Source organism: Oncorhynchus clarkii, unplaced genomic scaffold, assembly GCF_045791955.1.
Source record: "Oncorhynchus clarkii lewisi isolate Uvic-CL-2024 unplaced genomic scaffold, UVic_Ocla_1.0 unplaced_contig_8549_pilon_pilon, whole genome shotgun sequence".
NCBI lineage: Eukaryota > Metazoa > Chordata > Actinopteri > Salmoniformes > Salmonidae > Oncorhynchus > Oncorhynchus clarkii.
In genome coordinates, this window is record NW_027261136.1 from 1 (window position 1) to 23,036 (window position 23,036).

Here is a 23,036-nt window from a genome sequence, read left to right on the forward strand (position 1 = left end):
AGAATATATATAGAACCCTTTACAGGAGGTGTTAGGGAAGATTCAGAATTTGTTGGTAACATATGTAAGATGTTTTATATTTATCAAATGTGTGTAAGTTAATTCTCATCAGAATGGTATTTTTGTATAATACTGTGGGCAGGGTTGCAGTATCTGTTCTATGTCAAGACTAAGTTGCATGGCCGCTGAGAGGGGAGAGGTCAAAGTGTCATCATGTGTAAACATATCTTTCACTCTCTACCTTCCCCATAGTGGGGAAAGGAAGGTTGCAGTGTCTGGAATCATTCTATGCTCCCTCTTATGTTGTTTCTATCTTAACCTATAGCCTCACCCTCCTCTCCGTGAGTTTGTCCAGGAGTTTGTATTTTGAGTGGGTTGTATCTAAATGACAATTTGATATATGCCTGTTGATTTGGAGGATTGGTTTATGGTTCTGGGGTTTGGGAAAGGAGACAAAGCTGAACGATGAATTGTGTCTATGCTGTCTTATCCTGTGTGTGTGTCTTTACTATAAAGGACCTCAGTTACAATGTGGAAGGGGCTCTCAGAGGATTCACTGGGAGACACTGAATCAATCTGAGAGTCACAGGGTTGTGATAGAGCTCAGATAATTAAAGATGGACTTTGATAACTAACTCTGACTTGTGTGTGTGGTTTGCTCCCATGATTTGGTAAATAGAGGAAATTTCCACGACAGAGGTTAGCCTGTCTGAGTATACAGTATATATAGAATATACATAGAACCCTTTATAGGAGGTTAGGAAGTGTCTGAGTATACAGTATATATAGAATATATATAGAACCCTTTATAGGAGGTTAGGAAGTGTCTGAGTATACAGTATATATAGAATATATATAGAACTCTTTATAGGAGGTTAGGAAGTGTCTGAGTATACAGTATATATAGAATATATATAGAACCCTTTATAGGAGGTTAGGAAGTGTCTGAGTATACAGTATATATAGAATATATATAGAACCCTTTATAGGAGGTTAGCCTGTCTGAGTATACAGTATATATACAGTATATATTTAACCCTTTATAGGAGGTTAGCCTGTCTGAGTATACAGTATATATAGAACCCTTTATAGGGCTCTTTGGTCAGAACTCTAGAGGTTCTTCTTCACTGAATTGATCTTCATTATATCCAAACACACTGGTGGTCAGGGAGGCATCTCTTTTTTTGAACGATGGCCCACGTCAACTCTGGCATTACAATACATACATTACAATACAACGTTGACCATTAGTTACAGCAAACAACAAACATGTCTCTTCTGCTCCGTTCTTTACCCCTCCTCTCTTCACTAGATGGACGGTAACTTTAGTGTTTAACCCCTCTGTGTCCAAGGACCAAACTTTTGAATATTATTTTCGGTGCGCCACAAGTAGGCTGGAAACATGACATTTACAACACCGTTTTTTTCTGATAACTAGTTCATTGCATCCGCCATGGAGCCCAGTTTCATAATATTACGTTATGTTATTTAGTAATCGCTACAAAACAGGCCTTATTTTTGTTCATTCTTCTCCCTGCCATCTCCTATTAGTTCTATTGAGCTCCGTGGAACCAACTCACCTTCTGAACGTTCTATTCATTCCCAGCTCATTGTTCTGCGTCACCCTGCCAGCTCCCATTAGTTCTATTGAGCTCCGTGGAACCAACTCACCTTCTGAACGTTCTATTCCCAGCTCATTGTTCTGCGACACCCTGCCAGCTCCTATTAGTTCTATTGAGCTCCGTGGAACCAACTCACCTTCTGAACGTTCTATTCCCAGCTCATTGTTCTGAATCACAATGGCAGCTGCACTATTGTATCAATGACACCTGCCGGCAGGCTGACGTTAGGTATCTTATATTAACAGGGTTACAGCTACTTGGTGAGCGTGATCACTGTTCGCCCTGGATACACGTTGTGGTGACCGACAGTGCTAAACCTGAAACCTTTTCGGGTCATGGTTAACCATATTTGTTTTCAGAAAAAGGTATACCACCTAACTAAAACGTATGTCCCTGTCCTCTTTTTCAAGACGTGGCCAATTTAAACAGCCAGAAGAAATGTTTTAAATTAAGAAATAACACTTTTTTTATGTCTTGTTTCTACATGGCTGCTGGGTAATTTGATATGCATCGAAATGTTCGTTCGTAGACATCGGATTGAGTGAAAGCTGCGCAGTTTCACTGAGTTAGAAAACAAATAGACAGATATAGCTAGTTGATTTGTAGATCTGATGCAGTTGCTACTTCAGATTATGAGCCTAGCAGGTGTCGTGAATGAGTTATGTAGTACCCAGAGGCCACAGGGAGGAGCAAGAGAAGAGAACTATAAACACATACTGTTTTTTGCCTTAAAATCCCTCAACCTAACAATCAATCAAATGTATTTATAAAGCCCTTTTTACATCAGCATCTAACCCTACGTATTACCTATTTAGCATTAACCTAAACCCTAATTATTTTAGAAACTGTTTTAGTAATATTATTATGTTAGTAAATACCATTATGGTACTAAATAGCATTTAGATTATTTTGTTAATCAAAACCTGTCTAAGCATTTTAGTGTTTTTGTTTTGTTATTTCATTATATTTATTATTGTAAGGCAGAACACTTGATCAACAAGCCACGTGTTTTATTTTTCATATGTGGTTTGAACTGAATGACCTGGTAACCTCTATTTGAAAGTCTAGCAATTGGCGTGGGAAAGATGGGGCAGGTTTGAGATCTAAGGAATTAACCAGAAAGTTAGCCAGCAGTTAGCAAATAGCACATTTTCCAGCACCCGGCCTCACCGGGATTCGAACCAGCCACCTTTAGGCCACAGGTCCAACTCCTTAGCCACTGGGTGAAAACCTGAGTTAATCTTGGGGAATAAGCATGAGTTAATCTGCCAAAATGAAGACAAAACGCTTTAGAGACATACATGGTATCACTTGTTATACATAATTATTAATTATTACACATAAATCATTGTCAAAAGCACAAGACATATATTATTAATGGATTGATCATATCAAATATCAAAACATTATTTTTATCTGCTCCAAAACAATTACATGTGGCTCAGGAACCACTGACTCACTGCATTATTCTATAGTATTATCAAGACACCTGCTGTTAACTCTTAACTACTTAGGACACCTGCTGTTAACTCTTAACTACTTAGGACACCTGATGTTAACTCTTAACTACTTAGGACAGCTCACGAGGTGTCCTAAATATCTGCTGACTAGAGACTTCATGCATAGTTACCCTACTTATACCCATAAGTGTAAAATGCCTTTATTCTCAGCACTTATACGACCCATTTTCTACTCTGAGACACTTTGGCGATATGGTCCCAGATCTCAACATATTGTTATAAAATGTTTGTTTCACATAATAATAAAAAAATGAATATTACTAATGTAACCCACTGTAAAGACTGGGTTTAGTTGATTGTGTTCCACTGCTCATGTCAGTGTTCTGGAACTGTCCGAGTCCCCGTACAGAACTGTCCGCGTCCCCGTACAGAACTGTCCGCGTCCCCGTACAGAACTGTCCGCGTCCCCGTACAGAACTGTCCGCGTCCCCGTACAGAACTGTCCGCGTCCCCGTTCGGTGTGGATGTTGTCCGGTTACGCGCAGAGTGGACTGAGGTGATCTTGGGGAATAATGACGGAGTTTGTTACAGTGTTGAGACACCGAAGTTTACTGTTCAATTTGCTTTTTTCTTTACGGTCAGGGACAGTGTGAGTGTAGCCAGATCCTTTTCACTCTCTATCCTTGTTTCAATTTGTGTTTCACCGGATTCATCATCGAGACGAGGGACAGACGAACGACCTCCTAGCTAGTCGGTACAGCTCGGTAAGCTAGCTAGCTACTCTACCAGCAGCATCCTAGTTATCCTAGCTAGTCGGTACAACTCGGTAAGCTAGCTAGCTACTCTACCAGCAGCATCCTAGTTATCCTAGCCAGTCAGTACAGCTCGGTAAGCTAGCTAGCTACTCTACCAGCAGCATCCTAGTTATCCTATCTAGTCGGTACAGCTCGGTAATCTAGCTAGCTACTCTACCAGCAGCATCCTAGTTACCATAGCTACCACTACATCATCACCGGCTGTCTGCATTTCTTGTGGACCGATGGAGCTCCCCGGTTGTTTCTTCCACCTGTTAAATCCCTGTGAGGCTTCTCCCTCTCTCGTTGACGGATGCTGGCTACCTCTGTCCGGTTCTCCTCTCTTCACTAGATGGACGGTAACTTTAGTGTTTAAACCCTCTGTGTCCAAGGACCGAACTTTTGAATATTATTTTCAGGGCGCCTCAATAGCAGGTATTGAACCCCGGGTAAATAATCACTAGTCAGAACCTCAACCTCAGTATACATTCATTATAAAAATCATCTTAATATCTGATATAGCGAGTAAACAACCTCGAGAGTGCGTCTTCCAGCCCTCTAATAAATTACATCATTCAACCCTCCCGGTTAGTAAATTTACCTCAACATCCCCCGGAGAAGGCATAGTAACGACACCAGCCTTTTAGCGGGGCTGACAGACTGACTACAACGCTCGCGACGCTAAATTAATCTCGTTATTAATAATGACACACTGCTCGCGCGCCATTAACTAACGTCCGGAAGTCAGTTCTATTTGTGAAACTCTTCTTATGTTTCCTCATCTGAGCTCAGAGTAGATGAGAGATGTAATGTTTGTCTCTGTTGTGTTGAAGACCAATCAAGCAGGAGAGACCAGCCTCCCCTGTTCCCAGCTGTGTGTCCATGAAGAGTGACCAGTCTATGGAACTTCCTATAAACTTTAGAGATGGAGACTTTTCTACTGAACAAAGGTAAGAAGAACTCATGGGTCATGGTCAACTAACATTCCCTCCCTGTGTGTGTGTGTGTGTGTGTGTGTGTGTGTACTCCCTGGATGAGGAGATGTAATCTCATGTTTTGTCCACAGAAACCAACAGGAGAGATCAGAGTCAGAGATTCTCAGTGGTCAGTCTTCCCAGAGTCATCAAACAGACCTGGCCTCCATATTCAGTGTATGTGGTCCTGTTATGTACATTTGTTTTTGTTTACCTCAAGTAAAGTTGATCTGTCAATCATTCATTAATGTGTTGATGAGAAAGCATTTCTTCTCTTGCTTAACTTATTTACTTAATTTATTTCAGTTGCTTGAAGAGAAAATTATGACATTTGTGAAGAACGAGATGAAGATGTTCAAGAGGATTCTTAGTCCAGAACTCCCAGAAGGCTTTGAGAGTCAGAAGCAGGAAAGGGAGGTGGTGGATGCTGAAGATGAGAAGCAGGAGAGCAGTGCCAGAGAGGGGGCTCTGAAGATCACACTGCACGTCCTGAGGAAAATGAACCAGAAGGAGCTTGCTGACACACTGGAGAAATGTAAGATCTGTCTGGCTCATGTTGAATGATGTTTTATAATATTTAAAAGCTGTAGCTAAAGTACAGCTAAAGTAGCTGTGTAACTCAATGATATTGTAGCAGCCTTAAAACACCACCTAGTGACCTCATCAAGTAGCAGCAGGGATGTGTTGTGGTGATTAATTTAGAGAGAGAGAGAGAGACAACATTAATAATACCATCAATAATACCAATAATAATATAATCAGTCACACCAGTCTGTAATGCATTATGAAATCATTTACACATTTATACAGGCAGTTAAGAGAATAAATTATTATAATTTAAAACTTTATAACAGTCCTACAATACTGTAGGCATTAAAACAGATGTAATATTAATATCCTCTGTTATTTCTTCATTCAGATGAGCTCGCTGTGATTTGCCAACGTGAACTCAAATCTAATCTAAAGAAGAAGTTTCAATGTGTATTTGAGGGAATCGCTCAACAAGGAAACCCAACACTTCTCAATAAGATCTACACAGAGCTCTACATCACAGAGGGTGGAACAGGAGAGGTCAATAATGAACATGAGCTGAGACAGATTGAGACAACAACCAGGAAACAAGCAAGACCAGAGACTCCAATCAAATGTAACGACATCTTCAAACCCTTAACTGAACAAGACAAACCTATCAGAACTGTGCTAACAAAGGGAGTCGCTGGCATTGGAAAAACAGTCTCTGTGCAGAAGTTCATTCTGGACTGGGCTGAAGGAAAAGCCAATCAGGATGTCCAATTTGTATTTTCATTCCCTTTTCGGGAGCTGAATTTGATGAAAGAGGACAAACACACTTTCATTGAACTTCTTAATCACTTCTCAATGGAAACCAAACAATCAAGAATCTCCAACTACAACAAGTACAAAGTTCTGTTCATCTTTGATGGTCTGGATGAGTGCCGACTGCCCCTAGACTTCCAGAAGAACAAGATCTGTTGGGACGTCACAGAGTCAACCTCAGTGGATGTTCTGCTGACAAATCTCATCAAGGGAAATCTGCTTCCCTCTGCTCTCCTCTGGATAACTACCCGACCTGCAGCAGCCAATAAGATCCCTTCAGGGTGTGTTGACCAGGTGACAGAGGTACGAGGGTTCAGTGACCCACAGAAGGAGGAGTACTTCAGGAAGAGATTCAGTGATGAGGACCTGGCCAGCAGAATCATCTCACACATAAAGACATCAAGGAGCCTCCACATCATGTGCCACATTCCAGTCTTCTGTTGGATTTCTGCAACAGTCCTTGAACACATGCTGAAACATAAGAGAGAAGAGATGCCCAAGACTCTGACTGAGATGTACACACACCTTGTGGTGTTTCATACCAAACAGAAGAATGAAAAGTATCTTGGGAAAGAAGAGACAGGTCCACACTGGAATAAAGAGAGCATTCTGTCACTGGGAAAACTGGCTTTTCAACAGCTTGTGAAGGGCAATCTGATTTTCTATGAAGAAGACCTGAAAGAGGCTGGCATTGATGTCAATGAAGCCTCAGTGTACTCAGGATTGTGCACACAGCTCTTTAAAGAGGAATGTGGGCTGTACCAGGACAAGGTGTACTGCTTTGTTCATCTGAGCATTCAGGAGTTTCTGGCTGCTGTATATGTGTTCGTCTCATTCATCAACAACAATGAGAATCTAATGGACAAACCTCAAACAAAGTCCAGTATCTTTTCTTTGCTGTTCGGAACCATGTCTGAAGTTACTTTCTACAAGAGTGCTGTGGAAAAAGCCTTACAAAGTGAGACAGGAAACCTGGACCTTTTCCTCCGCTTCCTTCTGGGCCTCTCACTGGAGTCCAATCAGAAGCACTTACAAGGTCTACTGACAAAGACAAGAAGCAGCTCACAGAGCGATGAAGAAACAGTCAAGTACATCAAGGAGAAGATCAGGGAGAATCCCTCTCCAGAGAGGAGCATCAATCTGTTCCACTGTCTGAATGAACTGAATGACCATTCTCTAGTGGAGGAGATCCAAAGCTACCTGAGATCAGGAAGTCTCTCAGAAGACGAACTGTCACCTGCACAGTGGTCAGCTCTGGTCTTTGTGTTGCTGACTTCAGAAAAGGAGCTGGATGTGTTTGACCTGAAGAAATACTCCAGATCAGAGGAAGGTCTTCTGAGGCTGCTGCCAGTGGTCAAAGCCTCCAGAGCTGTTCTGTGAGTAAATACAATGACATTCAAGTACTAATCAGCTAGAATAAATATTCAGTTTGGAGAAAAAAAGGTATTATAATATGTATATAATATTATATTGATAAACGTATTGAATAAATGCATTGATTTTCACAGTAGTATAACAATATGACCATACAATTCTAGGAGACGGAAGATGAATCTATATGTTGTTTGAGAGAATAAACCAAATGCATCTGCCATTGTCCTTCTACACTACTGGTGTTAAATTAACAGTGTGTTTGTGAAGTCATGATGATCTCTTTGTCAGTCTGTCAGGCTGTGGAGTCACAGAGGAAGGCTGTGCTTCTCTGGTCTCAGCTCTGGAGTCAACCCCCTCACACCTGAGAGAGTTGGATCTGAGTAACAATGACCTGAAGGATTCAGGAGTGGAGCTGCTCTCTGCTGGACTGGGGAATCCCCACTGTAAACTGGAGACTCTGAGGTCAGTATTCCTGTAGTTGGTCAACAAGTGATAACTGTTCACCAGATCCACATGTGTTTACCAGACACACATAGTCCACACCATATGTGTTTGGACAGTGAAGCTTACAGTTTTAAATGTGGTGCTCCAGCATTTTGGATTTGAGATACAATGTTTCATATTAGGAGACAGTACAGAATGTCACCTTTTAATTAAAGGTATTCATCCATATACTGTGGGGCAAAAAAGTATTTAGTCAGCCACCAATTGTGCAAGTTCTCCCACTTAAAAATATGAGAGAGGCCTGTAATTTTCATCATAGGTACACTTCAACTATGACAGACAAAATTAGAAAAAAAATCCAGAAAATCACGTTGTAGGATTTTTAATGAATTTATTTGCAAATTATACTGATACAAATTATGATGGAAAATAAGTATACTTCGATAATTTTGTCATTTCTAATAATGAGAAATTCATTTATGAATAGATATGGCAGGATTCAGGACACAGATATATCTGAATATGTTAAAAAATATATACTGCCACTATTTTCACCACCAAAGAATATCAGTGTGATTAAATATGATTTGACTCTTTGCAGGCTGTCAGGCTGTCTAGTCACAGAGGAAGGCTGTGCTTCTCTGGTCTCAGCTCTGAGGTCAAACCCCTCACACCTGAGAGAGCTGGATCTGAGTAACAATGACCTGAAGGATTCAGGAGTGAAGCTGCTCTCTGCTGGACTGGGGAATCCCCACTGTAAACTGGAGACTCTGAGGTCAGTATTCCTGTAGTTGGTCAACAAGTGATAACTGTTCACCAGATCCACATGTGTTTACCAGACACACATAGTCCACACCATATGTGTTTGGACAGTGAAGCTTACAGTTTTAAATGTGGTGCTCCAGCATTTTGGATTTGAGATACAATGTTTCATATTAGGAGACAGTACAGAATGTCACCTTTTAATTAAAGGTATTCATCCATATACTGTGGGGCAAAAAAGTATTTAGTCAGCCACCAATTGTGCAAGTTCTCCCACTTAAAAATATGAGAGAGGCCTGTAATTTTCATCATAGGTACACTTCAACTATGACAGACAAAATTAGAAAAAAAATCCAGAAAATCACGTTGTAGGATTTTTAATGAATTTATTTGCAAATTATACTGATACAAATTATGATGGAAAATAAGTATACTTCGATAATTTTGTCATTTCTAATAATGAGAAATTCATTTATGAATAGATATGGCAGGATTCAGGACACAGATATATCTGAATATGTTAAAAAATATATACTGCCACTATTTTCACCACCAAAGAATATCAGTGTGATTAAATATGATTTGACTCTTTGCAGGCTGTCAGGCTGTCTAGTCACAGAGGAAGGCTGTGCTTCTCTGGTCTCAGCTCTGAGGTCAAACCCCTCACACCTGAGAGAGCTGGATCTGAGTAACAATGACCTGAAGGATTCAGGAGTGAAGCTGCTCTCTGCTGGACTGGGGAATCCCCACTGTAAACTGGAGACTCTGAGGTCAGTATTCCTGTAGTTGGTCAACAAGTGATAACTGTTCACCAGATCCACATGTGTTTACCAGGCACACATAGTCCACACCATATGTGTTTGGACAGTGAGGCTTACAGTTTTAAATTTGGTGCTTTGCTCCAGCATTTTGGATTTGAGATATAATGTTTCATATTAGGAGACAGTACAGAATGTCACCTTTTATTTGAGGTTAAAGGTGAGAGGTTAGTATGTTTTGTTGTATCCTCTGTTATTGGTAATGGTGAGAGGTTAGCATGTTTTGTTGTAGCCTCTGTTATTGGTTATGGTGAGAGGTTAGCATGTTTTGTTGTAGCCTCTGTTATTGGTAATGGTGAGAGGTTAGTATGTTTTGTTGTAGCCTCTGTTATTGGTAATGGTGAGAGGTTAGCATGTTTTGTTGTAGCCTCTGTTATTGGTAATGGTGAGAGGTTAGCATGTTTTGTTGTAGCCTCTGTTATTGGTAATGGTGAGAGTTTAGCATGTTTTGTTGTAGCCTCTGTAATTAGTAATGGTGAGAGGTTAGCATGTTTTGTTGTAGCCTCTGTTATTGGTAATGATGAGAGGTTAGCATGTTTTGTTGTAGCCTCTGTTATTGGTAATGATGAGAGGTTAGTATGTTTTGTTGTAGTCTCTGTTACTGGTAATGGTGAGGGGTTAGCATGTTTTGTTGTAGCCTCTGTTATTGGTAATGGTGAGAGGTTAGCATGTTTTGTTGTAGCCTCTGTTATTGGTAATGGTGAGAGGTTAGCATGTTTTGTTGGAGCCTCTGTTATTGGTAATGGTGAGAGGTTAGCATGTTTTGTTGTATCCTCTGTTATTGGTAATGGTGAGAGGTTAGCATGTTTTGTTGTACCCCCAATGAACATTTAGAAAAACATATACTGCCACTATTTTCACCACCAAAGAATATCAGTGTGTTTTTAATATGATTTTACTCTTTGCAGGCTGTCAGGCTGTCTAGTCACACAGGAAGGCTGTGCTTCTCTGGTCTCAGCTCTGAAGTCAAACCCCTCACACCTGAGAGAGCTGGACCTGAGCTACAATCACCCAGGAGACTCAGGAGTCAGACTGCTCTCTGCTGGACTGGAGGATCCACACTGCAGACTGGAGAAACTCAAGTATGTAGAGGGTTTATGTCAATGTTCATATCAGAACTGAACCATGTTGAAATGTAAACACTCAACTATCACTTTTAAACGCCTGAATCAGATACATTCCATTGATGAGATAGTCCACCTGGGTGGACTCCTGTAACTCTTATAGAACAACTGTAAAAGAGGAGGCCAAACAACAGAACAGTCAATCGTGTGTTCTTAGACTTATCAGGCTAGTTAAGACAAACATTCTTACCACCACTTGGACAAAGTTATATGCTGACTGTGTGTGTGTGTTCAGGTGTGTGTGTTCAGGTGTGTGTGTTCAGGTGTGTGTGTTCAGGTGTGTGTGTTCAGGTGTGTGTGTGTGTGTTCAGGTGTGTGTGTGTGTGTTCAGGTGTGTGTGTGTGTGTGTGTTGAGGTGTGTGTGTGTGTGTGTGTTCAGGTGTGTGTGTGTGTGTTCAGGTGTGTGTGTGTGTGTTCAGGTGTGTGTGTGTGTGTTCAGGTGTGTGTGTGTGTGTGTGTTCAGGTGTGTGTGTGTGTGTGTGTTCAGGTGTGTGTGTGTGTGTTCAGGTGTGTGTGTGTGTGTTCAGGTGTGTGTGTGTGTGTTCAGGTGTGTGTGTTCAGGTGTGTGTGTGTGTGTTCAGGTGTGTGTGTGTGTTCAGGTGTGTGTGTGTGTAGGTGTGTGTGTGTGTGTAGGTGTGTGTGGGTGTGTAGGTGTGTGTGTGGGTGTGTAGGTGTGTGTGTGTGTGTGTGTGTAGGGGTGTGTGTGTGTGTGTAGGTGTGTGTAGGTGTGTGTGTGTAGGTGTGTGTGTGTGTGTGTGGGGGTGGGTGTGTGGGTGTGTGTGGGGGTGTGTAGGTGTGTAGGTGTGTGTTTAGGTGTGTGTGTGTGTTTAGGTGTGTGTGTGTGTGTTTAGGTGTGTGTGTGTGTTTAGGTGTGTGTGTGTGTTTAGGTGTGTGTGTGTGTTTAGGTGTGTGTGTGTGTTTAGGTGTGTGTGTGTGTTTAGGTGTGTGTGTGTGTTTAGGTGTGTGTGTGTGTGTGTTTAGGTGTTTAGGTGTGTGTGTGTTTAGGTGTGTGTGTGTTTAGGTGTGTGTGTGTGTGTGTGTGTGTTTAGGTGTGTGTGTGTGTGTGTGTGTTTAGGTGTGTGTTTAGGTGTGTGTGTGTGTTTAGGTGTGTGTTTAGGTGTGTGTTTAGGTGTGTGTTTAGGTGTGTGTTTAGGTGTGTGTTTAGGTGTGTGTTTAGGTGTGTGTTTAGGTGTGTTTAGGTGTGTGTGTGTGTGTTTAGGTGTGTGTTTAGGTGTGTGTGTGTGTGTTTAGGTGTGTGTTTAGGTGTGTGTGTGTGTGTTTAGGTGTGTGTGTGTGTGTTTAGGTGTGTGTTTAGGTGTGTGTTTAGGTGTGTGTTTAGGTGTGTTTAGGTGTGTGTGTGTGTGTGTGTTTAGGTGTGTGTGTGTTTAGGTGTGTGTGTGTTTAGGTGTGTGTGTGTGTTTAGGTGTGTGTGTGTTTAGGTGTGTGTGTGTTTAGGTGTGTGTGTGTGTGTGTGTGTGTGTTTAGGTGTGTGTGTTTAGGTGTGTTTAGGTGTGTGTGTAGGTGTGTTTAGGTGTGTGTGTGTGTGTGTCGGTGTGTGTGTGTGTGTGTTTCGGTGTGTGTGTGTGTGTTTAGGTGTGTGTGTGTTTAGGTGTGTGTGTGTTTAGGTGTGTGTGTGTGTTTAGGTGTGTGTGTGTGTGTGTGTGTTTAGGTGTGTGTGTAGGTGTGTGTTTAGGTGTGTGTGTGTGTGTGTTTAGGTGTGTGTGTGTGTGTGTGTTTAGGTGTGTGTGTGTGTGTGTGTGTTTAGGTGTGTGTGTGTGTGTTTAGGTGTGTGTGTGTGTTTAGGTGTGTGTGTATGTTTAGGTGTGTGTTTAGGTGTGTGTGTGTGTGTGTGTGTGTGGGTGTGTGTGTGTGTGTGTGTGTGGGTGTGTGTGTGTGTAGGTGTGTCTGTGTGTGTGTGTGTGTGTGTGTAGGTGTGTGTGTGTAGGTGTGTGTGTGTGTGTAGGTGTGTGTGTAGGTGTGTGTGTAGGTGTGTGTGTGTGTAGGTAGGTAGGTGTGTGTGTGTTTAGGTGTGTGTGTAGGTGTGTGTGTGTGTAGGTAGGTAGGTGTGTGTGTGTTTAGGTGTGTGTGTAGGTGTGTGTGTAGGTGTGTGTGTGTGTAGGTAGGTAGGTGTGTGTGTGTTTAGGTGTGTGTGTAGGTGTGTGTGTGTGTGTGTGTAGGTAGGTAGGTGTGTGTGTGTGTTTAGGTGTGTGTGTGTGTTCAGGTGTGTGTGTGTTCAGGTGTGTGTGTGTGTGTTCAGGTGTGTGTGTGTGTTTAGGTGTGTGTGTGTGTTCAGGTGTGTGTGTTCAGGTGTGTGTGTGTTCAGGTGTGTGTGTGTGTGTGTTCAGGTGTGTGTGTGTGTGTTCAGGTAGGTGTGTGTGTGTGTGTTCAGGTGTGTGTGTGTGTTCAGGTGTGTGTGTGTGTGTTCAGGTGTGTGTTCAGGTGTGTGTGTTCAGGTGTATCCCTCAATGACTGTCTGTTCTTCTGCTTACTGCTACAGTGTGGAACATGGTGGAGCGAACACAATGAAACCTGGGCTTAGAAAATGTGAGTGTTGACTGCTGTGAAGAATATGACTAAGAATAAGTATTGTGTGTGTGTGTGTGTGTGTGTGTGTGTTCAGGGTGTGTGTGTGTTCAGGGTGTGTGTGTGTTCAGGGTGTGTGTGTGTGTGTGTAACTATTGTGAATAAGTGTGTTTTATATTACCATACAGTATAACATATGATCATTCAACAAGTCTCAAGTTACCTTAACTTCTCATTTTGATACCTAGAAACATCTACATTAAATGAATTAGTGAAAAGTGAGTTAACATTCTAATGTGAATGATGATGATTTCTAATATTGTGTCTGGTTTCATCCATCAGATGTCTGTGATCTCACACTGGACCTAAACACAGTAAACAGACTCCTCTCTCTGTCTGAGGAGAACAGAAAGGTGACATGTAGGAGAGAGAAGCAGCCGTATCCTGATCACCCAGAGAGATTTGAGGACTGGGAACAGGTGCTGTGTAGAGAGGGTCTGACTGGGCGCTGTTACTGGGAGGTAGATTGGAGTGGGAGCATGGCTGATATAGGAGTGACATATAAAGGAATCAGCAGGAGGGGAAGAGGGGATCTTGAATGTTGTCTTGGAGCCAATGACAAGTCCTGGAGTCTGTTCTGCTATGACAACCGTTACTATGCCTGTCACAAATATAATCTCACTCTCATAGACGTCCCCTCCTCCAGCTCCCACAGAGTAGGAGTGTATCTGGACTGGCCAGCCGGCACTCTGTCCTTCTATAGAGCCTCCTCTGACACACTGACCCACCTGATCACATTCACCTCCACATTCACTGAGCCCCTCTATCCAGGGTTTAGGGTTTATAATGACTATAACTCCTCAGTGTCCCTGTAAATAATAACCATGGTAACACTCACTGGACACACACACACACACACACACCCTGGATGCACACTCATGACGGACACACACACACACATTCTGTACACACGCACACATTGGACACACGCGCACATTGGACACACGCGCACATTGGACACACACACACACTGGACACACGCACACACTGGACACACGCACACATTGGACACACGCGCACATTGGACACACACACACACTGGACACACACACACACACACACACACTGGACGCACACACACACACACACACACACACACTGGACCCACACTCAAACACACACACTGGACACACACACACACATTGGACACACACTCACACACACTGGACACACATTCACACACACTGGACACACACTCACACACACTGGACACACACTCACACACAGAACACAGACTCACACTCACACTGGACACACACACACTGGACACACACATGCTACATACACACTCTACACACAGAACACACTGTCATGACGTGGTCCTTTCTGGGTATAGATCGTGGGTTCTCTCTCTCCTACACCCAGGTTCTGTTATCTCAGGTCGTAAATTCCTGGCGGAGACTCTCTCCCCCTGGCCATGCAGTATGGAGACACATAGAGAGAACAAGGATTTCACATGGCCAAACTCCTAAATCCCCAAAATGGGAATTTGATACCAGATGTCCCCTTGTGAGAAGGTGGGAGTGGTCCGTGGACACTTAAGGGACAATTGTCAGGGGTAACCTAGGGATCATGATGGTAGCTAGATAGATAATAGCTGTACCAAATGTTTGATGTATTATAATAATTGATTATGTTGTATTAATAGAAGGGGAGGGGTTATAAGACCCCTCCCTCCTTACATTTATTGGGTCCTACACTACAGATTAACAATATATATATATATATATATATTCATTATCGATGTTTAATATTGTTCCACAGTTGTTTTCTAGTCTCTCTGCCTCTCTGCCATAAATAAATGGTGTTAAACGTGTTTCATTTTGGTGACCTCAGAGAGGACAGGAAACACACATAACTATATATCTGAATATATACATTTCTCAATTATGGGGTTTGCATCTAATTATTGTATAAAATGAATGAGTAAAGATGAAACTATTTGTGAAATGATGTAAGGTTAAACCTTTAAAGAAAGAGAACTGTATTCCCTTTAAAGTTTAACCCAGTCATTGGCGCCCGTGAGCACAGACATGGTCTGGGATCATAGACCCGCCTTTTCTATTGTTACGAATAAAACCCCGTCATGAGGAAATCCTCTTCAGACCGTACCTCAGTGGACACTGATGGACACTGATGGGGTACAGGTTAAGTTTAGACCAGAGAGAGAGAGACACTGATGAACTGACTCTCCACAGAAGGACCGGATTCCAACATAAATCATGACGACACACTGGGCGTAAATATATATTGATTGCAATTTGTCCTGAATGAGTCAATGTTCATGTGCAAAGGATTAGCATTTCAATGAATATAATTATCAACTGTGTAGTGACTCCTCCTGTTCTGTCCCGCCTTTTCAGCCCACACCCACCTCCCGCTCTCCACCAAGCTGTCGGCCCACTAGGGAACCTCCCCATTTCATTGTAACCATAACTGTTTGTTTATGTATTTCTGTGATTATTTAGTTAGAAAAATACATTATTAAGCCAATTGGTATAAGTATGGATGATTTATTGTAAAGGCTGGGTTCATGCAGATTACCAACAATTTACGATGTTTGGAATGAGACTAACGTGAGGTAAAGAATGATAGTTCCGACTTCCTAGTTAATTACATTTACGTGATTAGTTTAACCACCTCCCAGTAGATGGACCCACACAGAACTGTATATATACAGACTAGTTAACCACCTCCCAGTAGATGGACCCACACAGAACTGTATATATACAGACTAGTTAACCACCTCCCAGTAGATGGACCCACACAGAACTGTATATATACCCAACTCCTAAACAGGGGGACTGGGAGGAACCAACTCCTAAACAGGGGGACTGGGAGGAACCAACTCCTAAACAGGTGGACTGGGAGGAACCAACTCCTAAACAGGTGGACTGGGAGGAGCCAACTCCTACACAGGTGGACTGCGGGGAGCTCCGGAGGGATCTACACGTCTATCATAGAAGATTGAAGTCATTAGATCATTATGAATATGAAGCATATTTTCCTCATATACTATTTCCAAACCCCTCACATTGGGAACCTCAGTTGGAGTCCGTGTCAGAAACTATACAGACTCTGATACGTAGGGAGGTAGCTTCCTTTTCACAATTCAGAAGCATTTAAAAAAAAAATCTGGCTCCAGAAACATTCAACATCAATCAGAGTATAGTGATTAAACCAGCAGATAAGGGGGCTCAGATTGTTGTAATGGATAAAGTGAATATCTTCTTGAAGCCAATAGTCAATAGGATCATGTTAAACACTATGTTCCTTTGTCCCACTGATATAAAATATAGGCCAGTTGCCATACGTTACTTCCCTCCAAGCCATTTCCAATAGACTTGATACTTCTTCCCCAGTGGTGAGACAGTGTTGAGACAGTGCTGAGACAGTGTTGAGACAGCGTTGAGACAGCGTTGAGACAGTGCTGAGACAGTGTTGAGACAGTGTTGAGACAGTGCTGAGACATTGCTGAGACATTGCTGAGACAGTGCTGAGACAGTGCTGAGACAGTGCTGAGACAGTGTTGAGACAGTGTTGAGACAGTGTTGAGACAGTGCTGAGACAGCGCTGAGACAGCGTTGAGACAGTGTTGAGACAGTGCTGAGACAGTGCTGAGACAGCGTTGAGACAGTGCTGAGACAGTGCTGAGACAGTGTTGAGACAGTGTTGAGACAGTGTTGAGACATTGCTGAGACAGTGCTGAGACAGTGTTGAGACAGTGCTGAGACAGTGCTGAGACAGTGTTGAGACAGTGTTGAGACAGCGTTGAGACAGTGCTGAGACAGTGCTGAGACAGTGCTGAGACAGTGTTGAGACAGTGTTGAGACAGTGCTGAGACAGCGTTGAGACAGCGTTGAGACAGCGCTGAGACAGCGCTGAGATAGTGCTGAGACAGTGTTGAGACAGTGCTGAGACAGTGTTGAGACAGTGTTGAGACAGTGCTGAGACAGTGCTGAGACAGTGCTGAGACGGTGCTGAGAGAGTGTTGAGACAGTGTTGAGACAGAGCTGAGACAGTGCTGAGACAGTGTTGAGACAGTGTTGAGACAGAGCTCTGACAGGCCAAATGATGTAGATCTGAAGAGCAGACCTTGCTATTTACCTGCTTCCCTGTAATATTCGGTTGGGTAAACACCCTGAGTTGTATAACAGACAGGCTTGGCTGAGTGCCCAGGGCTGAATAAACAACCAGAGAAGACTGGGCGAAGGGTAGATAAACCTGACGGGGGTGGAGACAGTAAGCCTGTGTGGATACTACTGCCACAGTTTGATAAGTGGTAACCGGGTTGCTAAACAGCCTGTGTGGATACTACAGCCACAGTGTGATTAGTAGTAAACGGGTTGCTAAACAACCTGTGTGGATACAACAGCCACAGTGTGATAAGTGGTAAACGGGTTGCTAAACAGCCTGTGTGGATACTACAGCCACAGTGTGATTAGTGGTAAATCGGTTGCTAAACAACCTGTGTGGATACTACAGCCACAGTGTGATAAGTGGTAAACGGGTTGCTAAACAACCTGTGTGGGATGTATTGTTAATGGCTGGATATAGAGACACGCTTGGATGCAACTATAAAGGCTAGAAACCACTGAATGGACTCTTGTTGGATAACCCAGACACACTTGGATGAAGCGGTACTGGGTGAAAAGCCCAGCCATAATCTCTGGGTGGAAAGCCCAGCCATAATCTCTGGGTGGAAAGCCCAGCCATAATCTCTGGGTGGAAAGCCCAGCCATAATCTCTGGGTGGAAAGCCCAGCCATAATCTCTGGGTGGAAAACCCAGCCATAATCTCTGGGTGGAAAGCCCAGCCATAATCTCTGGGTGGAAAGCCCAGCCATAATCTCTGGGTGGAAAACCCAGCCATAATCTCTGGGTGGAAAGCCCAGCCATAATCTCTGGGTGGAAAGCCCAGCCATAATCTCTGGGTGGAAAGCCCAGCCATAATCTCTGGGTGGAAAGCCCAGCCATAATCTCTGGGTGGAAAGCCCAGCCATAATCTCTGGGTGGAAAGCCCAGCCATAATCTCTGGGTGGAAAGCCCAGCCATAATCTCTGGGTGGAACATGTGTGGTGGTAATGTTACTGCTGTTTGTAATCTATGTGAATAGAAAAGAACAAGGCTCTGAAATGACTGGTGATTCACTGCATTGCTGTCATGTCAAACCAAGGATACATAATGGTATAATGAGACATACACTGCCTGATATATTCATTTAGATGTGCAGGAGTTCAATGTTCATGTCTTCTATCTCTTTGCATATGGACCGACCTGTAGGAAGTGGTTGAGATGGGGTGGAGTTTCCATCTCCCATTGTCTCCTGATTGGTCCTGCTACATCTTTCACCATCCTGCTCCTGCAGAGCTCTTGCAGCGTAGGAAGGGGTCTTGGTACAAAGGTCACCTTTTCAACCTCATATAGTCCAGCAAACGTGCCATGGTGTTGAAGTGTATAGCTGTGTCAATCACATTGTTGACTACTGCATCTTTTACAGGCACAAACCCGCACTTATATCAGTATTTCTCTCGGTCTAGTAACCTTCTGGGACTGCTTCAATCGCATCCTCTATCATCGCAACAGGTTCACCTCTGTCCCAGTCTACGAAGTCCGTGCATTTGTAATAGCCTCGGGTGACATACTGTATATAGCAAATGGGATGAGGCTATTGTCAGGGCTCTTCACCACACCTGAACACACACCTCCGGGCATGTCACCAAAGTAGGCCGCGATGGCAATAGCTCCTACAGTGACTTCGGGTCTATTCAGGGATGATATTAGCTGCTCTTCGGAGACGGAACCCCACCACTTCTCACCCAGCCATTCTAACAGTGGAAGCCACGATCTGTCCAATAGGGGCCAGTTGCCATGTTCATTTCGGTAAGAGACACGGAGTGAATCGAATTGTCTTCTGTTTACATAGGCCATCGTCCAACCCCGTAGCTATTTCCATATATGTGTGTAATTGGTAACATAGTTATTTTGATACAGCGATTGTAAGTACTAGGGAATTGGAAGTAAACCCCAAACAGCACACGGTCAATAACCACAGGGAAAGTGCCTCATGTTTCTAACTGTTGTTGCTAGTAGCTCCTCAGGATGATGCCGAGATGTAGCTCTCTGAGCACCTTTCACAGTCGCACCCCCTGTGCCTAACCGTAACCCTCCGTGGAATGTCGTTTGTCTGTGACACCTACTGCAACTGTCACGTTTACCAGCCACATATAGACCTCTATGTCCTTAACTCAAGCCATTGTGCATTTCAGAATTGTAATGATGTCAGAGGACAGTGGTGTAGAAACTGACAACAGCGAGCTGAGCCCGGTAAGATACACACATGATTATATCATACGCTATACATAACTTGTTCATAGACCATGCTAACCATAGTCATTTAACTTGTACTGATTCTGACCCTCATCTCCCCTCCACAGGCATCTACCACAGTCACCCTGAACCATTCTGTAGGTACTCGGCTTGATTGAGACGGACTATGTTTCATGTCCTTTCATTCACTGTTGTAAAGTTTACCAGTAGACAGTGTTGAGACAGTGTTGAGACAGTGTTGAGACAGTGCTGAGACAGTGTTGAGACAGTGTTGAGACAGTGTTGTGACAGTGCTGAGACAGTGTTGAGACAGTGCTGAGACAGTGTTGAGACAGTGCTGAGACAGTGTTGAGACAGTGCTGTGACAGTGTTGAGACAGTGCTGTGACAGTGTTGAGACAGTGTTGAGACAGTGTTGAGACAGTGTTGAGACAGTGCTGTGACAGTGTTGAGACAGTGCTGAGACAGTGTTGAGACAGTGCTGAGACAGTGTTGAGACAGTGCTGAGACAGTGTTGAGACAGTGCTGTGACAGTGTTGAGACAGTGTTGAGACAGTGCTGTGACAGTGTTGAGACAGTGCTGAGACAGTGTTGAGACAGTGCTGAGACAGTGTTGAGACAGTGCTGTGACAGTGTTGAGACAGTGCTGTGACAGTGTTGAGACAGTGTTGAGACAGTGTTGAGACAGTGTTGAGACAGTGTTGAGACAGTGCTGTGACAGTGTTGAGACAGTGCTGAGACAGTGTTGAGACAGTGCTGAGACAGTGTTGAGACAGTGCTGAGACAGTGTTGAGACAGTGCTGTGACAGTGTTGAGACAGTGTTGAGACAGTGCTGTGACAGTGTTGAGACAGTGCTGAGACAGTGTTGAGACAGTGTTGAGACAGTGCTGTGACAGTGTTGAGACAGTGTTGAGACAGTGTTGAGACAGTGCTGAGACAGTGTTGAGACAGTGTTGAGACAGTGTTGAGACAGTGTTGTGACAGTGCTGAGACAGTGTTGAGACAGTGCTGAGACAGTGTTGAGACAGTGCTGTGACAGTGTTGAGACAGTGCTGTGACAGTGTTGAGACAGTGTTGAGACAGTGTTGAGACAGTGCTGAGACAGTGTTGAGACAGTGTTGAGACAGTGCTGAGACAGTGCTGTGACAGTGTTGAGACAGTGTTGAGACAGTGTTGTGACAGTGTTGAGACAGTGCTGAGACAGTGTTGAGACAGTGCTGTGACAGTGTTGGGACAGCGTTGGGACAGCGTTGAGACAGTGCTGAGACAGCGTTGAGACAGCGTTGAGACAGCGCTGAGACAGCGCTGAGACAGTGTTGAGACAGTGCTGTGACAGTGTTGTGACAGTGTTGTGACAGTGTTGTGACAGTGTTGTGACAGTGTTGAGACAGTGTTGAGACAGTGCTGTGACAGTGCTGAGACAGTGTTGAGACAGTGTTGAGACAGTGTTGAGACAGTGTTGAGACAGTGTTGTGACAGTGCTGAGACAGTGTTGAGACAGTGCTGAGACAGTGTTGAGACAGTGCTGTGACAGTGTTGAGACAGTGCTGTGACAGTGTTGAGACAGTGTTGAGACAGTGTTGAGACAGTGCTGAGACAGTGTTGAGACAGTGTTGAGACAGTGCTGAGACAGTGCTGTGACAGTGTTGAGACAGTGTTGAGACAGTGTTGTGACAGTGTTGAGACAGTGCTGAGACAGTTTTGAGACAGCGCTGAGACAGTGTTGAGACAGTGCTGTGACAGTGCTGAGACAGTGTTGAGACAGTGTTGAGACAGTGTTGAGACAGGGCTGAGACAGTGCTGAGACAGTGTTGAGACAGTGTTGAGACAGGGCTGAGACAGTGCTGAGACAGTGCTGAGACAGTGCTGAGACAGTGTTGAGACAGTGTTGAGACAGTGTTGAGACAGTGTTGAGACAGTGTTGTGACAGTGTTGAGACAGTGTTCAGACAGTGTTCAGACAGTGCTGAGACAGTGCTGAGACAGTGTTGAGACAGTGCTGTGACAGTGCTGTGACAGTGCTGAGACAGTGCTGAGACAGTGTTGAGACAGTGTTGAGACAGTGTTGAGACAGTGTTGAGACAGTGCTGAGACAGTGCTGAGACAGTGCTGAGACAGTGTTGACCTTGCTATTTACCTGCTTCCCTGTAATACTCGGTTGGGTAAACACCCTGAGTTGTATAACAGACAGGCTTGGCTGAGTGCCCAGGGCTGAATAAACAACCAGAGAAGACTGGGTGAAGTGTAGATAAACCTGACAGGGGTGGAGACAGTAAAGCCTGTGTGGATACAACAGCCACAGTGTGATAAGTGGTAAACGGGTTGCTAAACAACCTGTGTGGGATGTATTGTTAATGGCTGGATATAGAGACACACTTGGATGCAACTGTAAAGGCTAGAAACCACTGAATGGACTCTTGTTGGATAACCCAGACTCACTTGGATGAAGCGGTACTGGGTGGAAAGCCCAGCCATAATCTCTGGGTGGAAAGCCCAGCCATAATCTCTGGGTGGAAAGCCCAGCCATAATCTCAGGGTGGAACTGTAAAGGCTAGAAACCACTGAATGGACTCTTGTTGGATAACCCAGACTCACTTGGATGAAGCGGTACTGGGTGGAAAGCCCAGCCATAATCTCTGGGTGGAAAGCCCAGCCATAATCTCTGGGTGGAAAGCCCAGCCATAATCTCTGGGTGGAAAGCCCAGCCATAATCTCTGGGTGGAAAGCCCAGCCATAATCTCTGGGTGGAAAGCCCAGCCATAATCTCTGGGTGGAAAGCCCAGCCATAATCTCTGGGTGGAAAGCCCAGCCATAATCTCTGGGTGGAAAACCCAGCCATAATCTCTGGGTGGAAAGCCCAGCCATAATCTCTGGGTGGAAAGCCCAGCCATAATCTCTGGGTGGAAAGCCCAGCCATAATCTCTGGGTGGAAAGCCCAGCCATAATCTCTGGGTGGAAAGCCCAGCCATAATCTCTGGGTGGAAAGCCCAGCCATAATCTCTGGGTGGAAAGCCCAGCCATAATCTCTGGGTGGAAAGCCCAGCCATAATCTCTGGGTGGAAAGCCCAGCCATAATCTCTGGGTGGAAAACCCAGCCATAATCTCTGGGTGGAAAGCCCAGCCATAATCTCTGGGTGGAACATGTGTGGTGGCAATGTTGCTGCTGTTTGTAATCTATGTGAATAGAAAAGAACAAGGCTCTGAAATGACTGGTGATTCACTGCATTGCTGTCATGTCAAACCAAGGATACATAATGGTATAATGACACATACACTGCCTGATATATTCATTTAGATGTGCAGGAGTTCAATGTTCATGTCCTCTATCTCTTTGCATATGGACCGACCTGTAGGAAGTGGTTGAGATGGGGTGGAGTTTCCATCTCCCATTGTCTCCTGATTGGTCCTGCTACATCTT

General features: G+C 43.9%; 1 protein-coding gene across 1 annotated transcript; it reads left to right on the forward strand.

Moving 5' to 3' along the window:
• Positions 1-4,758: 4,758 nt before the first annotated feature.
• Positions 4,759-14,128, forward strand: LOC139405169 (NLR family CARD domain-containing protein 3-like). The gene is made up of 10 exons (XM_071147587.1): positions 4,759-4,826; positions 4,943-5,027; positions 5,157-5,385; positions 5,764-7,561; positions 7,848-8,021; positions 8,605-8,778; positions 9,362-9,535; positions 10,492-10,665; positions 13,205-13,251; positions 13,573-14,128. The coding sequence occupies exons 1-10, from the start codon at positions 4,759-4,761 to the stop codon at positions 14,103-14,105; spliced, it is 3,456 nt and encodes a 1,151-aa protein (XP_071003688.1). The 3' UTR covers positions 14,106-14,128.
• Positions 14,129-23,036: the final 8,908 nt, after the last annotated feature.